The 21,408-nt window shown below is 51.8% G+C and overlaps 1 protein-coding gene across 5 annotated transcripts in view; it reads right to left on the reverse strand.

The window, feature by feature from the left end:
* The window catches only part of tox2 (TOX high mobility group box family member 2), a 236,811-nt gene that overhangs the window by 20,363 nt on the left and 195,040 nt on the right, over positions 1-21,408 (reverse strand). For 4 of the 5 annotated variants that reach the window (XM_038803822.1, XM_038803821.1, XM_038803825.1 and 1 more), the window contains 2 exons: positions 7,990-8,241; positions 1,308-1,535 (listed from right to left, as the gene is read on the reverse strand). In XM_038803822.1, the coding sequence (XP_038659750.1) occupies positions 1,308-1,535; positions 7,990-8,241 (480 nt within the window). The remainder of the gene's footprint in view (positions 1-1,307; positions 1,536-7,989; positions 8,242-21,408) is intronic. The other variant, XM_038803824.1, reaches the window with a different exon arrangement.

Consider the following 21,408-nt stretch of genomic DNA (forward strand, 5'->3'; position numbering starts at 1 on the left):
TCTGCGTCGGATCGTGCTCCCGCTTCAAAGGTCACTCATTCCGAAGTGCTTTGGGAATGTGCTAATATTCCGTATTTAAATCCAAGTTCTTGCTTTCTTTCAAGCAGAGAGAATAATTTCCACTCCGATGCCCTGCTGTCCTGTCACCTCTGGGAGTGAGATTGTCACTTTCGCTCCTGCTGTGGAATGAATCCTCAGACAGGTTTATGGAAGTAAGAACCATTGATGTTGTGTCTGTCCCTCTGATGCATCTGTTGCTCCTCATCCAACAGAACCTGGTGCTCACTTCTTTATAATTAAATCCTCTATAAATTGTTAACCGATTATACACAAATATTTGCTCATGGAACTCTCCGGACCGTGTTCGCTGACCCCCCCTAGCTAGCTCAGGCCACACTATGCAGCCAGTCCTCTACATTGGTCAACGTCCGGCGCCGGATTCTCCAGGACCCCAGCCTCATGTTTCCCGGTCGCGCGCCGTTCGCTGATGGCGGGAATCTATCTTCCCGCCGCTTTTCAATGGGATTTCCCATTGTGGTCCCCGCACTCCGCCGGCAAATCCACGGGCGGGAATGAGCCGTCGGGGGGGGGGGGGGGGGAGAACTAATCTCAACAACCAGGTAATTCCAGCCCTGATGTATTGTTGCAGCATTTCATTCCCAGTTGTCTCCGTTGAGATGAAGTATGAATTTAACATGTTAATGCGAAAGTTAATCCATCTATAGATTCACTTCCTGTATCTGAAAGTTTCAAACACTGAAAACTCTTGGCATCTTTCTTTCCAACAGGACACAAGAGGCAGCTTAAGTGTATGTGAGAGTAAGCACATTCAGTCTGTGCATCTTCACACTTGAGACCAATTCTGCACCATAAACCCGGGAAGTTAATGGGTAAAAATCTCATTGGAATCCTTTGCTGAATTTAATTTTTTATCGAAAAAGGTTGCCTGGTTCCTCCGGAATGGAGAACTGGAAGCGTTCTTTCAGACTGAAGAACAATCTGCTTTGAGCAACATGAGTCTTGCTTTCCGCAGCCGACACGTCCGACAGTGGGACTTGAATCCAGAGCCGTCGAACTCAGAGGCGGAGCATCACCAACTGAGCCACTCCGGTTCCACTGGTATCCACACGCAGGTGTGTGTTAACACTCTCCCTGTATTCCATCGTCACTTTTGATTGATTACTCCCTGTTTTACACACATCTTCTGATTAATTTCAATAAATCCAGTAAATCGAAGACAATCCTTGGTATCTACAATAAAATGTATCCAAAAAGGAAGTTGAAACATTTCTTGTTTTGCTCTTTACCTGTTTCTGCTCCTCTCCCAGACCATCCCACATTGAGGCCACGATTTTGGAAACATCTCCGAAGGTGGCATTGGGGTTTTGTCCTTTGATTGCAGCTTGTGTATCTCGGAAGAACAGAGCGTAGGCAGAGACGGGCTTCTGAGGCTCATTGGGGTCCTTTTTCTTCTTCTTCTTTTGTGTCTTTGTCTTCTTGCCCATGTCCACTGATGGTCTTTTCTCCACACCAATCTGTAAGGTAAGGAGTTGATGAATGATGACCTGATGGATGGGACTCTCCATTCCAGAGACTATAATACTCTTTATTACTGTCACAATTAGGCTTACATTAACACTGCAATGAACTTACTGTGAAAAGCCCCTAGTCACCACATTCCGGCGCCTGTTCGGGTGCACAGAGGGAGAATTCAGAATGTCCAATTCACCTAACAGCATGTATTTTGGGACTTGTGGGAGGAAACCGGAGCACCCGGAGGAAACCCATGCAGAGACTGAGAGAACGTGCAGACTCTGCACAGTGACCCAAGCCGGGAATCGAACTCGGGTCCCTGGCGCTGTGGAGCAACAGTGCTAACCATTGTGTTACCACGCCGCCAAAAATGGGCACAATCTATCGGAAAGGTTTATTTGTGGTGGGTTCTGCTGGCGGGTTCCCCACCGCTATCTTTGTAAAATAAATTTAGAGGACCCAATTATTTTTTTTCCAATTAAGGGGCAGTTTAGCATGGCCAATCCACCTAGCCTGCACATCTTTGGGTTGTAGGGGTGAGATCCATGCAGACACAGGGAGAATGTGCAAACTCCACACGGACTGTGACCCAGAGCCGGGATCGAACCCGGGTCCTCGGCGTTGTGAAGCAGCAGTGCTAACCACTACACCACTGTGCCACCCCTTTACTCTGTATCTAACCGCACTTTGGGTGGGATTTATCCAGAGACAGGCCCCACTCTCCCCCACAATGCAAATTTTGTCTCCCCCTCACTGACAAAGGGAACACCCCTGACCCCTCATCAAAGATGGGCATTCTCTCCCTCACCACGGAAATAACGGATCACACGCCCCAAACAGCGGCCACATTAGGGTGACCCGAACTCCCCCACCAACCTCTGTTCCGCCCCCCCACTCCCACTTCAGCCACCACCCCCCTCCAAGTCCCCACTCCCAGAGTTTAAACAGGTCAAGGATGATGATTTTGAACAGAGGGTTGCCTGAGTCCACCAGGCCAAGAGTGACCTTCAGGTTGCCCAGGGCTGGAAAGGGCATCCACATCCTGGGGAGGGTCCCGGGGTTAACCCCTTTCCCATAGCCTGAACCCACCCAACCCCCTGGACCTGGGGGGAGTCTCCGTCTGCAGCCTGGCAGTGGAAGAGGGGCACATGAGTAATAGGCCAACCCCCTTGACCCTCCCCCCCCCTTAGGGCCCATCGCACTAGGGCAGCGCTTGTCAATACTTACACCAAAGCCTGCCCAGTGCTGATTCCCACTGTGGGGGGTTTGGAGATCTGGGCTTCCAGTCTGATAATCAAATTCTAATTAATGCGTATCAGCAGTTTGCATGTTTATGTTGGCACGGGGAGGAATCTCACTAAGGCCAGCGGTGTGGGACCGGAGACTGGGGACCGGAGATTGGGGACCGGAGACTGGGGACCGGAGACTGGGGACCGGAGACTGGGGACCGGAGACTGAGGACGGATCTGCCACCCCGCGCTGATCCCGATTTTGGGTCGAGGTGGGAATCTCTGCCTGATCGGGATTCCCGGATCTTTGCTGCGGAGAGTGGAGGATCCGGGCCGATATCCTTAGTTATGACACTGCACAAACTAATAATTGTTAGAAATTCAATCAGCTTCATAATGTTGACCTGTCCTTCTTGCCTACTGAATGGGTTGACTTAGGCTTGCCAATTCTGGTTGGATGTCTACCGCGAGATCTCATCGTCCTGCTCCTTCCCCATTCATCATGTTCTCTCTCTCTCTCTCCTCTGAGTTCACACCGCCTCCCCCTTGACTGTGCCACTTCCCACCGTACCAGTCACAGAAAGGACCATCTCTGATCACCTCCTTGTATTGCTCACCACCCATGTCCCTCCGCTCATGCCCCAAACCCACTACCTTCTGTATCAGTGACTGAGTTATTTCCCAATTCAGTTACAAACTGCACTTTCAAAAGCCCACTCTTCAGATTCCATTTCCCCCAACATTTCTGCAGCTACTGATTTGCCACACCCTCACTGACCCACCCTTGATGCCCTATTCCCCAATAACACCATCACACCCGCTTCCTCCGGCTGTTCCCCCTGCTACAGCCCTCATCTTCACTCCCTGATGTCCAAGGGACACTGGCTTGAACAGTTATGATGGACACCCGGTTGAGTCATCCACCTCCAGATCTGTCTCCACCCAAACAACACTGTGTCTTCTTAAACCAGCTGGCCTCTTCCCACCAATTTCAATGACCATTTTAAACCTGCCTCCCCAGTCCCCTCCACTCTCATTTCCAACAACAAATGTGAGGAACTCATTGACTTCTCTGTCACCAAGGTCAAGACCATCCAATCACCTGCTTCTGCCCCCCCCCCCCCCCCCCCCCCCCCCCATTCCACCAGTCCAACTTTCCTCTAAGGTTGTCTCCTGGGCCTGAACTCACATCTTTCTCTAGTTTCTCCCCTATCTTCCTCATGCCCTCACTGTGTTCACCTTGTCCATGAAACCCACCTCCTATTCTCTGACTTTGCTGATCACCCAGCTTCTCCTCACATCTCCCAATATCTCTCCCTTCAGGTGATGTCCCGTTCTCCTTTAAACCCTCGTGTAAAAAAAAAAATCAAACCGTGACCCCATCGTTCTTGCAAACTACCGCCCCGTGTGAGACAGCAGTGCACCAGGGACCTAGAATTGATGATGGAAATGCACCTAACCTGCACATCTTTGGACTGTGGGAGGAAACCGGAGCACCAGGAGAGACACGGGGAGAACGTGCAGACTCCGCACAGACAGTGACCCAAGGTTGGAATTGAACCCGGGTCCCTGGAGTTGTGAGGCAGCAATGCTAACCACTGTGTGGACAATACCCAGCTCTATCTCATCACTGCCTCTACCCACTCCTCCGCTGTTGTTGTTCAGACTGCTTTCCTGACATCCAGCACTGGATGAGCAGGCAGTTTCTCCAATTAAATATTGGTCAGACTGAAGCCATTGTTTTCAGTCCTCACACTCTGAACACTATTGCTTAGTTCCTGAACCCATCCCTCACCTCGGCAACAGCCTGGGACTAAACCAGAGTCTTCACAATCTTGGTGTCGCATTCAACTCCGATCTGGGCTCCTGATTCACACCATCACTAACCACTTACTCTTGGCTGTCAATACTGACAATGCTGTAAAACAACGGGTTAGGGAGGTGCCAAACCAGACTTGGAGTACTGTCAAGAGCTCTGGTTTATAAAAAAGAAAAGGAGGTACATGAAAAGGCACAAAACTGATTTACTCTAATGGTATCAGAGGTTTATACCAGTCACCAATGGCTGGAGTGGAGGCTACTGTGTGGTGACCTGATCAAGGGTTTTGATGTGTTAGGGACTTGATAAGTTAGAAGTACAGAACATGTTTCCATTTGCAGGGGAGAAATGGAGCCACCGAGATGAGACAATATTCAGCAGGAAATGTTTTACCCAGAGAGTGTTGAGCATGTGGAACTCACTGCCACAGGGAGTGTATAATACCGATGGATTCAAGGGGAGGCTGGATAAACTAGGGCAAAAGGATCTGATAGGGTGAAGTGAAGAGGAGGGAGGAAGTTCGAGTGGAGGTTAGACACTACTACAGGCCAGCTGGGCTGAAAGGCCTGCTTCTGTTTTGTAATTTCTGTGTGAAATTTGGAATATCCATTACTGTCAATGAATTAGAGAGACTAAATGCTTAAAATAAAAGACACAGCAGGTTAGGATCTGAGAGAGAGAGGGAGTGAGAGAGAGCGAGAGAGTGAGAAAGAGAGAATGAGAAAGAGAGAGCGAGATGGACATTAAGGTTTGGAAGGGATCCTAGAACTGGACTGGGAAACATTGGAAAATGATTACACCCAAAACATACATCTGTATTTGGGCAGTGTCTATACAGTCCCAAATGGGAATGCATCGATTGGATCGTTCAGTAGGTGACTGTGCCTTCAGCTGCATACGCCCTAATCTCCAAAGGGTTCTCTAAACCTCTCCATCTCTCTACCTCTCTCTCCGAAACTCTCTAAACCTCTCCATCTCTCTACCGCACTTGCCGAAACTCTCTAAACCTCTCCATCTCTCTCCCTCTCTCTCCAAAACTCTCTAAATCTCTTCACTTCTCTACCTCTCTCTCCGAAACTCTCTAAACCTCTCCATCTCCCTCCCTCTCTCTATGAAAGTCTCCAAACCGCTCCATCTCTCTCCGAAACGCTCTAACCCTCTCCATCACTCTGCTGCTCTCTCCAAAACTCTCCATCTCTCTACCTCACTCGCCAAAACTCTCTAAACCTCTCCATCTCTCTCCCTCTCTCTCCAAAACTCTCTAAATCTCTCCACTTCTCTACCCCATCTCCTAAACTCTCTAAACCTCTCCACCTCTCTACCTTTTTCTCCTAAACTCTCCAAACCTATCCACTTCTCTACCTCTCTCTCCTAAACTCTCTAAACCTCCTCACTTCTCTACTTCTCTCTCCTAAACTCGCTAAACCTCTCCTCTTTCTATCTATCTCTCCTAAACTCTCTAAACCTCCACTTCTCCACCTCTCTCTCCGAAACTCTCTAAACCTCTCCACTTCTCCACCTCTCTCCTAAACTCTCTAAACCTCTCCACTTCTCTACTTCTCTCTCCTAAACTCTCTAAACCTCTCCTCTTTCTATCTCTCTCTCCTAAACTCTCTAAACCTCTCCACTTCTCTACCTCTCTCTCCTAAACTCTCTAAACCTCTCCACTTCTCTATCTCTCTCTCCTAAACCCTCTAAGCCTCTCCACCCCTCTATCTCTCTCTCTTAAACCCTCTCCACCTCATTTCAGATGCACCTTAAGACCAACCTCTTTGACCAAGTCCTATTGTAATATCTCCTTATGTGGGGTGATCTCACCTTGGGAGATTTTATGATGCTAAAGGTTCTCTATAAATGCAAGTTGTGGTAGGTTCAATATCATGCTGGCAATCTTACCCAGGAGATAGAATGATTGTTGTGGAAAATTACAACATTATCACCCTGACAACATTCATGTTGAGCTCGTGAGACTAGCGGAATCTGGGATTCAAGGAAACTGATGACTGGAACAATTTTGGTAAGATCCTGCTTTCTACAGGATGTAGAAGTACAAACTATGAAGAGGGAGATTGAAATCTTTGGGATAAGGTATCAATATTCCTGTGGTGTGGGAGCGGTGTCTTGTGGAAATTATTTTACACTAATGCTTTGGAAACACAAATATGCGATCTAAAAAGGAAGGGTCCTTGACTGCACTTTATTGAAAATTACTCTTTTTGTCATTTGCGTGAATTAGTTTTATAGATTGTATTGGTCTCTCAGAGGAGCAGTAAATCACGAATTACTGGGAGGAAAGATGCGCGATCCTTCAAACTGAAACAAGAATGTTCAAACTAACTAACATCCCTCTCTCTTCCCCATTCCCTCTCTCCTGCACTGAACCCTTCCCGCATCAATTTTCTTGTCAGAATTCCCATCCATGGAACACTGCAGCCCAGTGTGTGCAGGAGCCGCGAGTGGATGTAGCAGCGTGAGTGAGGTTGGACTGGCGTTGAGAGGGGAGACTGCAATCATTTTCATTGGAGAGCCCGAGGCCAGCTGTGAATGGCTAATGCAGCAACAGATGGGCCAGTAAGGTTCCACCTCTTGACTGAGATCCTCAACCTGTCTCTGAAAAGCCAGCCTGGGATTGCTTGCTGCCAACACCGAATGCTCAAATCGCAAACTGTTCCAATTCACGGCATCAACTTCTGGCATTTACTGGAGATAACATTCACAACAAAAAAAGTAATGTGTAGGTTATGTGGGGTTATGGGGATTGCGGGGGATGGGCCTAGGTAAGGTGGTCTTTCAGAGGGTCGGTGCAGACCTGATGGGCCGAAAGGCCTCGTTCTGCACTACAGGAATTCTATGAAGTTAGGGGCGGCACGGTGGTTAGCACTGCTGCCTCACAGTGCCAGTGTCCCAGGTTCAATTCCGGCCTTGGGTGACTGTCTGTGCGGAGTCTGCACGTTCTCCCCGTGTGTGCGTGGGTTTCCTCCGGGTGCTCCGGTTTCCTCCCACAGTCCAAACATGTGCAGGTTAGGTGGATTGGCCATGCTAAATTGCCACATAGTGTCTGGGGATGTGCAGGTTAGATGGGGTTATGGAGTTAATGGAATAGGACAGGGGAGTGGGCCTAGGTAAGGGGCTCTTTCAGAGGGTCGGTGCAGACTCGATGGGCCAAATGGCCTCCTCCTGCACTGTAAATTCTATGGTTCTATGTATTCGGAATGGCTTAATTATCATGAAGCGATTTACATTCTACACTTTGATGTTTATAAAGGATTCAAAAATAACTGAACTAGATTATTGAGTGCCAGTGTACTATTGCCCCATTCTGGACACATCCTCAGCCCTTTGCAGGACAGTTACCCACAGTGGCTATGGAACAATGTGAGGCAGGTAGAAGCAAATATTCAGTTGTACCTTGGACAGGTGATCGGCCTCCTCTTCATGCGCTGAGCTCGAGGGCGAGGGGGTGGCAGACTTGCTTCCAGGGGGTGAGGGAGAGCCATGAGTCAGAATGCTTCTGCCCACATTCAGGCTGACCTGAGCATTCAGTTGTGAATGGCTAATGACAGGCATGTGACCAGGCGGCATGATTCCTGACCGACTGACCAATGGGTGGTGAGGTCCTGAACCGTACTGAGGACCTTCTGGATGACCCATTCCATGCATCTGGTGGAGAAAGATGAATTTTTAAGAGCACATTAGTTGCATGGGCTAGGAACTAATTTCTGTAACATTTTCTGAAAAAATAATTTTAGTAAAAAAATCCCGGCCTTATATTGATGCTCCAGGTGGTCATGATGCCAAGTCCCAGGGCTGCCTGAGGCCAAGTTACTAGTTAGACAATGGACGAGAGGTTACAATTCCATTTAAGGCCCAGGGTCGTTAAAACTAAAAGAATTGAGCCTCTAGATTGTATCAGCAGTGAGTTCTGAAGAAGTCTTCGAACTGGGTCACTTTGTCATCATGTCATTGTGTTGGGTAATTGGGAGGCTCGCAAAAAAAGCACGTTTACAAAAAACATCTCGCAGGAACAGGGTACAAATCTCAAACCTGCTTTATTCAGCGATTAGTGAATAATAAAATTTTGTTTAATTGTATGGAAGCATTAAACCAACAAGCCTCTTCAATTTTCGGAGATCTAACCCACACCTCTCTCTCTGTTTATCATTTCCTTTTTTCCTTGCTCACACCTGAATACAATGACAGCGGCCTCATAACCCTCTGAGATATCTGTCCCGATCTAACTTTGACCTCTTGGCCATTCTTTATTTTAATGATTCAGTTTTTGGTGCTGCACACGGTGTACAAGCTGGAGGCGGTGTATGAGCTGAATGTGGGGCGTACGAGCTGAATGTGGGGTGTATGAGCTGAATGTGGGGTTTACGAGCTGAATGTGGGGTGTTTGAGCTGAATGTGGGGTGTACGAGCTAAATGTGGGGTGTTTGAGCTGAATGTGGGTTGTATGAGCTGAATGTGGGGTGTATGAGCTGAATGTGGGGTGTACGAGCTGAATGTGGGGTGTTTGAGCTGAATGTGGGCTGTACGAGCTGAATGTGGGGTGTATGAGCTGTACGCGGTGTATGAGCCGTACGGGGTGTATGAGCCGTACGCGGTGTATGAGCTGTACGCGGTGTATGAGCTGTACGCGGTGTATGAGCTGAATGTGGGGTGTAGGAGCTGTACGCGGTGTAGGAGCTGTACGCGGTGTAGGAGCTGTACGCGGTGTAGGAGCCGTACGCGGTGTAGGAGCCGTACGCGGTGTATGAGCCGTACGCGGTGTAGGAGCTGTACGCGGTGTATGCGCCGTACGCGGTGTATGAGCTGTTCGCGGTGTAGGAGCTGTACGCGGTGTACGAGCTGTACGCGGTGTATGAGCCGTACGCATTTTATGCGCTGTACGCGGTGTATGAGCCGTACGCGGTGTAGGAGCCGTACGCGGTGTATGAGCTGTACGCGGTGTATGAGCTGTACGCGGTGTATGAGCCGTACGCGGTGTATGAGCCGTATGCGGTGTATGAGCCGTACGCGGTGTATGAGCTGTACGCGGTGTATGAGCCGTACGCGGTGTATGAGCTGTACGCGGTGTATGAGCCGTACGCGGTGTATGAGCCGTATGCGGTGTATGAGCCGTACACGGTGTATGAGCCGTACGCGGTGTATGAGCTGTACGCGGTGTATGAGCCGTACGCGGTGTATGAGCCGTATGCGGTGTATGAGCTGTACGCGGTGTATGAGCCGTACGCAGTGTATGCGCTGTACGCGGTGTATGAGCCGTACGCGGTGTAGGAGCTGTACACGGTGTAGGAGCCGTACGCGGTGTATGAGCTGTACGCGGTGTATGAGCTGTACGCGGTGTATGAGCCGTACGCGGTGTAGGAGCCGTACGCGGTGTAGGAGCCGTACGCGGTGTATGAGCCGTACGCGGTGTATGAGCCGTACGCGGTGTATGAGCCGTACGCGGTGTATGAGCCGTACGCGGTGTATGAGCTGTACGCGGTGTATGAGCCGTATGCGGTGTATGAGCCGTACGCGGTGTATGAGCCGTACGCGGTGTATGAGCCGTACGCGGTGTATGAGCTGTACGCGGTGTATGAGCCGTATGCGGTGTATGAGCTGTACGCGGTGTAGGAGCCGTACGCGGTGTATGAGCTGTACGCGGTGTATGAGCTGTACGCGGTGTATGAGCTGTACGCGGTGTATGAGCCGTACGCGGTGTATGAGCTGTACGCGGTGTATGAGCCGTACGCGGTGTATGAGCCGTACACGGTGTATGAGCTGAATGTGGGGTGTTTGAGCTGTACGCGGTGTATGAGCTGTACGCGGTGTATGAGCTGAATGTGGGGTGTATGAGCTGTACGCGGTGTATGAGCCGTACGCGGTGTATGAGCTGAATGTGGGGTGTATGAGCCGTACGCGGTGTATGAGCTGTACGCGGTGTATGAGCCGTACGCGGTGTATGAGCTGTACGCGGTGTATGAGCTGTACGCGGTGTATGAGCTGTACGCGGTGTATGAGCCGTACGCGGTGTATGAGCTGTACGCGGTGTGTAAGCTGTACGCGGTGTATGAGCCGTACGCGGTGTATGAGCTGTACGCGGTGTATGAGCTGTACGCGGTGTATGAGCCGTACGCGGTGTATGAGCTGTACGCGGTGTATGAGCTGTACGCGGTGTATGAGCCGTACGCGGTGTATGAGCTGTACGAAGTGTAGGAGCTGAATGTGGGGTGTATGAGCTGTACGCGGTGTAGGAGCTGTACGCGGTGTATGTGCTGTACGCGGTGTATGAGCCGTACGCGGTGTATGTGCTGTACGCGGTGTATGAGCCGTACGCGGTGTATGAGCCGTACGCGGTGTATGAGCCGTACGCGGTGTATGAGCTGTACGCGGTGTATGAGCTGTACGCGGTGTATGAGCTGTACGCGGTGTATGAGCTGTACGCGGTGTATGAGCCGTACGCGGTGTATGAGCTGTACGCGGTGTATGAGCCGTACGCGGTGTATGAGCTGTACGCGGTGTATGAGCTGTACGCGGTGTAGGAGCCGTACACGGTGTACGAGCTGTACGCGGTGTATGAGCCGTACGCGGTGTATGAGCTGTACGCAGTGTATGAGCTGTACGCAGTGTATGAGCTGTACGCAGTGTATGAGCCGTACGCAGTGTATGAGCTGTACGCGGTGTATGAGCTGTACGCGGTGTATGAGCCGTACGCGGTGTACGAGCGGTACGCGGTGTACGAGCCGTACGTGGTGTACGAGCCGTACGCGGTGTAGAAGCTGTACGCGGTGTATGAGCAGAACGCGGTGTATGAGCTGTACGCGGTGTATGAGCCGTACGCGGTGTATGAGCCGTACGCGGTGTATGAGCCGTACGTGGTGTATGAGCCGTACGCAGTGTATGAGCTGTACGCGGTGTATGAGCTGTACGCGGTGTATGAGCCGTACGCGGTGTACGAGCGGTACGCGGTGTACGAGCCGTACGTGGTGTATGAGCCGTACGCGGTGTAGAAGCTGTACGCGGTGTATGAGCAGAACGCGGTGTATGAGCCGTACGCGGTGTATGAGCCGTACGCGGTGTATGAGCCGTACGCGGTGTATGAGCCGTACGTGGTGTATGAGCTGTACGCGGTGTATGAGCTGTACGCGGTGTAGGAGCTGTACGCGGTGTATGAGCTGTACGCGGTGTATGAGCTGTACGCGGTGTATGAGCCGTACGCGGTGTATGAGCCGTACGCGGTGTATGAGCCGTATGCGGTGTAGGAGCCATACGCGGTGTATGTGCCGTACGCGGTGTAGGAGCCGTACGCGGTGTAGGAGCCGTACGCGGTGTATGAGCTGTACGCGGTGTAGGAGCCGTACGCGGTGTATGAGCTGTACGCGGTGTAGGAGCTGTACGCGGTGTAGGAGCCGTACGCGGTGTATGAGCTGTACGCGGTGTATGAGCCGTACGCGGTGTATGTGCTGTACGCGGTGTATGAGCCGTATGCGGTGTATGAGCCGTACGCGGTGTATGAGCTGTACGCGGTGTATGAGCCGTACGCGGTGTATGAGCTGTACGCGGTGTATGAGCCGTACGCGGTGTAGAAGCTGTACGCGGTGTATGAGCTGAGTGTGGGGTGTATGAGCTGTACGCGGTGTATGAGCCGTACGCGGTGTAGAAGCTGTACGCGGTGTATGAGCTGAGTGTGGGGTGTATGAGCTGTACGCGGTGTATGAGCCGTACGCGGTGTAGAAGCTGTACGCGGTGTATGAGCTGTACGCGGTGTATGAGCTGTACGCGGTGTATGAGCCGTACGCGGTGTATGAGCTGTACGCGGTGTATGAGCTGTACGCGGTGTAGGAGCCGTACGCGGTGTATGAGCCGTACGCGGTGTATGAGCTGTACGCGGTGTATGAGCTGTACGCGGTGTATGAGCTGTACGCGGTGTATGAGCTGAATGTGGGGTGTATGAGCTGTACGCGGTGTACGAGCCGTACGTGGTGTACGAGCCGTACGCGGTGTAGGAGCCGTACGCGGTGTAGGAGCTGTACGCGGTGTAGGAGCCGTACGTGGTGTATGAGCTGTACGCGGTGTATGAGCTGTACGCGGTGTAGGAGCCGTACGCGGTGTATGTGCTGTACGCGGTGTATGAGCTGTACGCGGTGTATGAGCTGTACGCGGTGTAGGAGCCGTACGCGGTGTATGTGCTGTACGCGGTGTATGAGCTGTACGCGGTGTATGAGCTGTACGCGGTGTATGAGCTGTACGCGGTGTATGAGCTGTACGTGGCTTCAGCTTCCTGGTCCCGATATTCTGGAATCCTGTCCCTATACCTTTCTGACTCATTACCTTTCCTTCCTCCTTTAAGACAATCTTTAAAACCTACTCCATTGACCAAGCTTTTGCTGATCTTTTCTAACATTGCCTGATGTGACCCAGTGTCAAATTGTACTTTGTAATGTTCCGATGGAGCATCTGAGGATGTTTTAAAGGCATTATCTGAATATAGGCAGAAATTCTTCTGAAAAATGGCAAAGTGTCAGGTCCAGTCAGAAAGTGTGAACCCTCCTCAACCCACCTCAATCCCTCCTCCCCCAAATATCACTGTCATCAGGACCCAGCCAATGGGTCTCTCTATCGACCCTGCCCCTTCAGGCCCTGCCCATTGGCGCTGCCTCTGCCATGTCCCGACCACCTGGGGGGTGACAATGGCCTCCGATCTCCCTGGCACGCTCATCATGTCCGGGGCTGGATTCTCCGCCCCGCCGTACCACGTTTCTGCTCCGACCCGCCAGCGGGATTCTCCATTACACCAGCCGGTCAGTGGGCTTTCACACTGTGGGGCGGCCCAACGCCATCGGCAAATCCCCTGGGTGCTGGAAAAACCGAGCGTTCCGCCGGTGGAGTCTCTGTTGGTGGAGGCCAGCAGTGATTCCCACAGATGCCACGTCACACCGGTGGGTGGGGACATTGCACCTACCCAGAAGATTCGGCATTAAGCCGAGTTTGAATATTTAAATCCATTTAAATCAATGGTAATCATGTTCACACCTTTGCTGAGTACGTCTGATGGGAGGGTCCGGGAACATTGCAAACTGTTTGGTGCCCGGCGCAAATCCCATTTCAGGCCTCCCCAGGCATTTCCCCAGCATAGCGGATGTTGCTGGGAAATCTCCCCTATAAATTGTTGACAGATCTTTGTAATCTGCTTCATTGACCTGCCGGACTACCGTGTTCGATAATATTGTAACCCTATCTGTAGGGAAGTTATCTCGGAAGGCCCCGCCTTCTCGACCTTGCTCCTTGCCTGAGGTATTGTGATCCTCAGGTTAAATCGCCATCGGTCAGCTTCCTCTCAAAGTGGAGAGCAGCCTGTGGTCCTCAGGGACTCTGCCGACCGACGCATGTAAAGGACAGTTTTCACTATTTGCTCCTAACTCCCCAGTGTTCTGACTGTGTTTTGACCTTTCCCTCAAGTAAACAATCTCTGGGCAGCACGGTGGCGCAGTGGGTTAGCCCTGCTGCCTCATGGCGCCGAGATCCTAGGTTCGATCACGGCTCTGGGTCACTGTCCGTGTGGAGTTTTGCACATTCTCCCCGTGTCTGCGTGGGTTTGGCCCCCACAACCCAAAAGATGTGCAGGGTAGGTGGATTGGCCATGCTAAATTGCCCCTAAAAAATGAATTGGGTACTCTAAATTTAAAAAAAAATGTAAGCTGTCTCCTGGATTAACTTCACCACCTTCCTCCAAAACATTAAAAACTGTGTTGACGGCACCTCAAAGACTCCTCTTTTCCAAAGTCAGTGAGCTGAATATGCTTAACATAATAGTAAACGCTTTTTCTAATCTATACAAATGATTTAGGAGTGGGTGTTGAGGGCAAAATCTCTAAATTTGCAGATGATACTAAGCTAAGGAGAATAGTGAATTGTGAGGTTGACACTGAGCGACTTCAGAGCAAATTGACAAGTTGGCCAAATGGGCAGATAAACTCCAAAATGTGAAGTAATGCATTTTGGGAGAAGGAACCTGGGGAGACAATATAATAATAATAAAATTGCTTATTGTCACAAGTAGGCTTCAATGAAGTTCCTGTGAAAAGCCCCAAGATAGGCTCAATGGTACATCTTTGAGGGGAGTACAGGAGCAGCGGGATCTTAGGGTAATATAATTCTCTGAAGGGGACCAGGCATGTTACAGTTGTTAAGCAGGCTTACAGCATCCTTGGGTTTATAAATAGAGACATAGAGTATAAAAGTAAGGAAGTGATGCGATACCTCTGCAAATCATTGATCAGACCGCAGTTGGAGTATGGTGTTCAGTTCTGGACACCTTGGGCAGGATTCTCCCAGCCCTGGGCCGGGCTGAAGAATCCCCGCGACCGGGCAATGCCGCCCCGATGCCGGAACGCGATTCTCTGCAGAGCGGAGAATCGGCGCCGACCTGGTTGGCGCGGCGCCGTTCAGGGGCCACTCTACCCGGCCGGCCCGCTGATTCTCCGGTCCGGATGGCCTGAGCGGCCGCTGTTAAAAAGCTGAGACCTGCCGGCGCCGTCCATACCTGCTCGCAGCAGGCGGGAACTCTGCGTGCAAGGGTCGGGTGGCGGCCTGTGGGGGGGGGGGGGGGGGGGGGGGGAGTGGGGGGTGCTCTGACCCCAGGGGGGCCCTCTGATGCGGCCTGGCCAGCGATTGGGCCCACCAATCGGCGGGCCGGCCTCTCTGACTCCCGGCCTCTTTTCCTGCGCGCCGGCCCCTGTAGTCCCGCGCCATGTTGCGTTGGGGCCGGCACGTTAAAGGAGGCCACTGCGTATGCGTGGAGCCCGCGGCGCACAGGGATCGGCAGCCGCAGCGTCACGAACCGCTCCAGTGCCGTGCTGGCCCCCTGTAGGGGCCAGAGTTATTCCTGGCAGCAGCCCGTTCACGCTGTTGTAAAATACAACGCCGTTTATGATGGCGTGGGCACTTTGCCGCGGGATGGGAGAATCCCGCCCCTTATTTGAAAAAAAATTAAAATCGCTTAGTGTCACAAGTAGGCTTCAAATGAAGTTACTGTGAAAAGCCCCTAGTCGCCACATTCCAGCGCCTGTTCGGGGAGGCTGCTATGGGAATTGAACCGTGCTGCTGGACTGCCTTGGTCTGCTTTCAAAGCTAGCGATTTAGCCCAGTGTGCTAAACCAGCCCCTGGCTGAAAGATGTCAAAACCCTGGAGAGAGTGCAGAGGAGATTTACTAGAACGATATCAGGAATGAGGAATTTTAGATACAGGGAAAGATTGGGGAATTTGGGCTTCTGTCTTTAGAGCAGAGAAGATTAAGAGGCGGCCTTATTGAGGTGTCTAAAATTCTGAACAGTTTTGAGAGGGTAAAGAAGGATATTCTGTTTCCACAATTTGGTATGTTAGTGACTGGGGGGGTCACAATTTCAAGATGGTCAGCAAGAGAACTCGGAGTGAGATGAGGAGAAAGTTCTTTACTCAGAGAGTTGTTGGGGTTTGGGAATGCGCTGCCTGGGAGAGTGGTGGAGGTGGATTCCATGAGAGGTTTCAGAAGAGAGCTGGATATATATTTGAAAGTGATGAATTTAGTGGGCTACGGAGACAGGGCTGGGGAATGGGACGAGCTCTTTCGGGAGCCAGTGGAGCCACAATGGGCTGAATGGCCTCCTTCTGTGCTGTAAATTTCTACGATTGTGAATTCCTGACCTTTATGTTCATCTTCAAATGCCTGGGCCCTCTCAGCTCCCAAGGGTAATAATACCTGCCCTCTGATTAGGTGATCAGAACTGAACACAGGACTCCAGAATGTACAAAGCCCTAAAACATTCCCAATGCGATCTGTTTCGATATATACTCTACCCTCTGCCAACCCAGCTGTTACACAGCTAAGTAAAAGGCACCCTTCTGATTGGCAACATCAGTCAGTAGCCTGATTAACCCATCTTTCTGAATAGAACACTCAGAACTCAAAAGCAGATGAGACTGATGTAACCTTGTTTGGATCCTTGTGACTTGCGCTTACAGAACACCCCTCGCCAGAGAGCTGATCAACAAATTGGTGATTGTGCAGATTCCCCAGTAGCCCCCCCCCCCCCCCCCCCCCCTTTGCCTTTAGAACTGTTTACTGAACACAAACCCCTCCTGTTTTTTCTCTTGTTATTTCAATTGTAAATCAGAAGCAAGATATTGTTTTCTCTTCACAATATTAGCATTAGCTTTGGGTATACAATGAATTATTAGGAAGAGGATTTGTGTTTTGAGTCAAAGTACAGTTAAAGAGGCAGAGTGGTTTTACCAAAGGGAAATGAGTTTGGCAAATAAATTCGAGTTATTTGAAGGCGTAGCAAGCAGAGGGGATAAAGGGGAACCAGAGAATGTAGTTTATTTATATTTTCAAACGATGCCCCATAAAAGGCTACTGCCCAAGATGATAGTGACTGCTCATGGTGTTGGGGTGATATACTAGCATGGATAGAAGATTGGCGAACTAGCAGGAAACAGAGAGTTGGGATAAATAGGTCATTTTCAGGTTGACAAACTGAAACTAGCGGAATCACCTGGGTCAGTGCCGGAACCTCAACTATTCACAATCAACATCAAAGAATGGGATAAAGGGAACAACTCTATCATAGCGAGATTGGCTGACAATAGGTGGGAAATCAGGTTGTGAGAGGAACACCAAGGCCGGGATTCTCCAGTTCAGGTGGGTTTTCCGGGGGTGAAGGTAACATTGGCCTGCGGTGGCATCTCGGTCCCGCCAAACGCAATGGTTTGCCAGACATGCCACCATGGAGCTCGCGGGCTCCTCTACTACCGCAAACCCCACAGGGCTGGGGGTGGGGGGAATGCCAGCCTTCAAAGGGATCTAGTTGGTTAAGTGAGTGGGCATAAATTTGGCAGATTGAGTATAATGTGAGATTGTCCACTTTGGCCGGAAGAATAGAAAAGCAAGATATTGAACTGGAGAGAGACGACAGAACGCGATGTTACAGCGAGATCTGGGTGTCCTCATACATGAATCACTAAATGTCGGCATGCGGGGCAAGGCCGATGGAGCATGGCAGACATGAATGAAACATTCTTTCCAGAGTTGAAAACTAGAAATCAGAAGAGGAAGAAACACAAAACGTGAATTATGATCCTGAGCGGGATTCTGTCATCCTGAGGCTAAGTGTCGATGCCGTCGGACACACCGTCGTCTTTCTTGACGGCGTCAACACGGCCTCAGGGTCAGCAATTCTGGCCCCTACAGGGAGCCAGCGCGGCATTGGAGCGGTTCACATCACTCCAGCTGCTGATCCTGCCCTGAACTGGGCGCCGCGGGGTCCGCGCATGCGCAGTGGCGCTGGTTCCCTGTAGGACCTGGGGACGGAGATAGGGTGGGGACTCTGGAGCGAAGCACAGCAGAGGGTCAACTCCACCTCCACGTGCGCAAGGCTCAGCCTGACGCAACTAAAAGTGGTACATAGAGCCCACTTAACAAGAACCCGTATGAGTAGGTTCTTCCCGGAGGTGGAGGATAGATGTGAACGGTGCCAAGTAGTTCACCAACCACGCCCACATGTTCTGGTCTTGCCCCAGACTTGTGGAGTACTGGACAGCCCTCTTCGAGGCTATGTCCAAAGTGGTGGGAGTGAGGGTGGAGCCATGCCCGATAGTGGCGGTCTTCGGGGTTTCAGACCAGCCAGATCTATTCCTGGGGAGGAGGGCGGACGCCCTTGCCTTTGCCTCCCTGATCGCCCGCCGTAGAATCCTGTTTGGCTGGCGGTCAGCAGCACCGCCCAGAGCTGCGGACTGGCTGTCCGACCTCTCGGAATCTCTCCAAATGGAGAAAATCAAATTCGCCATCCGAGGGTCGGACGACGGCTTCCACAGAACGTGGGAGCCATTCATGCAACTGTTCCGGGACCTGTTTGTGGCCAACGTACAGGAGGAAGAATAGTCGGGTGGCCAGGAACCAGGGGAAAGCAGCCAAAGCCTGAGAGGGCATGGGATTCAGGCTAGCGTATTGAGATGGACAAAAAACTTGTTGGCAGACAGGAAACAAAGAACAGGAATTAACAGATCTTTTTCCAAATGGCAGGCAGGGACTAGTGAGGTACAACACCTGATTAGTGCCAGGACCCCATATATTCGCTATATATATACATATAAAACAAAGATTTGGATGAGGGAACAAAATATAATATCTCCAACTTTACACATGACACCAAGTTGGGTGGGAGGGTGAGCTGTGAGGAGGTTGCAGAGATCCTTCAGTGTGATTTGGACAAGTGGAGTGAGTGGGAAAATGAATGGCAGATGCTGTATAATGTGGATAAATCCGAGGTTATCCACTTTGGGAGCAAAAAGAGGACGGCAGATTATTATCTGAATGGCTATAGATTGGGAGGGGGGAATGTGCACCGAGATGAGGAGAAATTTCCTCACCCAGAGAGTGGTCAGCCTGTGGAATTTGTTATCACAAGGAGTAGTTGAGGCTAAAACATTGTGGCCAGGATTTTCCATTGGCTAACGCCAAATTCGCAAAACGTGTTTGGGTGGAGAATAGATTCCGAATTGTGACGGGCGCCGATTTGACGCCAAATTGCAATTCTCCATCACCTCAATAGCAGAGTAAATACCGTTTGCATATCGATAGCAGGCCTGACCCGGTATTCTCTGGGGCCTGCGCAATTCACCGCGTCCAACGGTTAAAAAATGGTGAAACCAGCGTGGTGGCTGCTGAGGGAGAGCGGCGGCGGCGGGGGGGGGGGGGGGGGGGGGGGGGGGGGGGGGGGGGGGGGGGGGGGGGGGGGGGGGGTACGGCAAGTGTCCAACATCGCTATAGTTTGCTGAGAGTTGTGCCGCTGGCCAGGGGGGCTTCTTCCAGGGCCGGGGGGAGTAGCGGGGTCCGGCCAGGAGGTGGGGAGTGGGATCAGGGTGGACGGGCACGGAACACGATTGCCGCAGCCGGCAAGGCAGCCAGGCAGCTGCGCACACCGCTGACAGCACACTGTGATCTTCGGAACACAGGTCGCATGGTTGTCCCCCCCCCCCCCCCCCCCCCTGCCCTCTGGCCCCAGCCGACCCATCAGCTGTGTGGACGCACTCCAGGACAACCAGTGCCATCGTGTTGGCTGGGCTGAGTGTGTGTGGGGAATGTATTGTTGATGTACGGCTACAGCTTGTCAGCCTCCTGAGTGTCAATCACAGACCCGGCCAATCCCGCACCGTTTCTTGTTGGAATGGATTGTGTTCCACGTGGCGCCGGTGCCGGACCCTCCACAGTGGCGGAATCGGTCCGCGTTTAGCGCCAGTTTTGCTGTTGTGAAAGTCAACAAATCCTGCACCAGCATCAACACTGATTCTCCGAGCTCCACGCCGGGCCGGAGAATCGCCGCAACTGCGCCATGGCGGCCCGATTCCGGCGCGCAATTCTCCGAGGTGCGGAGAATCGGCGCCATTTGCGCCAACGCAGTTGGCACGGCGCGGCCGCGGGAATCGGCGGGGACGTTGATTCTCCGGCCCGGATGGGCCGAGCGGAGAGTGTCCCGCTGGCACCGTTCACCCCTGGTCGCTGCTGGCGGGAACTCTGCGCGCCGGTCGGGGGGAGGAGGGCTCCATCCCCGGGGGGGGGAGCCTCCGATGGGGTTTGGCCTGCGATCGGGGCCCACCGATCAGCGGGCCGGCCTCCCCCCCGCCAGGCCTACTTTCCTGCGCGACCGGCCCCTAAATACTGACGCCATGTTGAGTCGGGGCCGACGTGCGGAAGACGTCCCCCGCGCATGCGCAGGTTGGTGCAGCACCCATTTGGCGCCAGGAAGGGAGGCTGGAGCGACATGAACCACTCCAGCACCATGTTGGCCCCCTGTGGGGGACAGAATCGGTCGTACCCGGGCCTGGTTCGCAACGGCGTTCATGAGGGCGCGAACACTTGGGCTCCATTCGGGAGAATTGCCCTCTTAGTGCCCTGTGTGTTTTCAAGCAGCAGTTAGATATAACACTGGGGGCGAAGGGGATTACAGGATATGGGGGAAAGTGGGATTAGGCTATAGAGTTGGATGATCAACCATGATCATAATGAATGACGGAGATGGCTAGAAGGGCCGAATGGCCTCCTCCTGCTCCTATTCTATGTTTCTATGACCTCATCCTCCAATTCACATTTTCATTCCAGTTGGAAAATATTTAGTGATTTCTTCACAGCGTTTAAAAAAACAATCGTTCTGGAGCCGAATATTAGCAGATATGTTCACATTGTTTTAACAGGCGGCTGACAATGGCTTTGGCTGGTTTTAACCGCTGGTAATTGGCGATGGAGGGGGCTTGTCCTCGGTTATAGAACATAGAACAGTACAGCACAGAACAGGCCCTTCGGCCCTCGATGTTGTGCCGAGCAATGATCACCCTACTCAAGCCAACGTATCCACCCTATACCAGTAACCCAACAACCATTAACCTTATTTTTTAGGACACTAAGGGCAATTTAGCATGGCCAATCCACCTAACCCGCACATCTTTGGACTGTGGGAGGAAACCGGAGCACCCGGAGGAAACCCACGCACACACGGGGAGGACGTGCAGACTCTGCACAGACAGTGACCCAGCCGGGAATCGAACCTGGGACCCTGGAGCTGTGAAGCATTTATGCTAACCACCATGCTACCATATCACAGCAGCGAGAGTCCCTCAGGTGTGTTCTCTGGGGCCAGCTCCAACTCTTGGTTTTGTTGAATGAGCTTTTCCTACTAGATCCCAAAGACAGTGAATAGATTCAGTCAACAATGAAAATGAAGCCGTCTGGGATACTAAACACCGTCCTTAGGGGGTGAAAACATTGAACGGTAACAGGGCAAAATGAGCTGACAGAGAATCTGTGC

The sequence above is a fragment of the Scyliorhinus canicula genome, chromosome 7 (assembly GCF_902713615.1).
Source record: "Scyliorhinus canicula chromosome 7, sScyCan1.1, whole genome shotgun sequence".
NCBI lineage: Eukaryota > Metazoa > Chordata > Chondrichthyes > Carcharhiniformes > Scyliorhinidae > Scyliorhinus > Scyliorhinus canicula.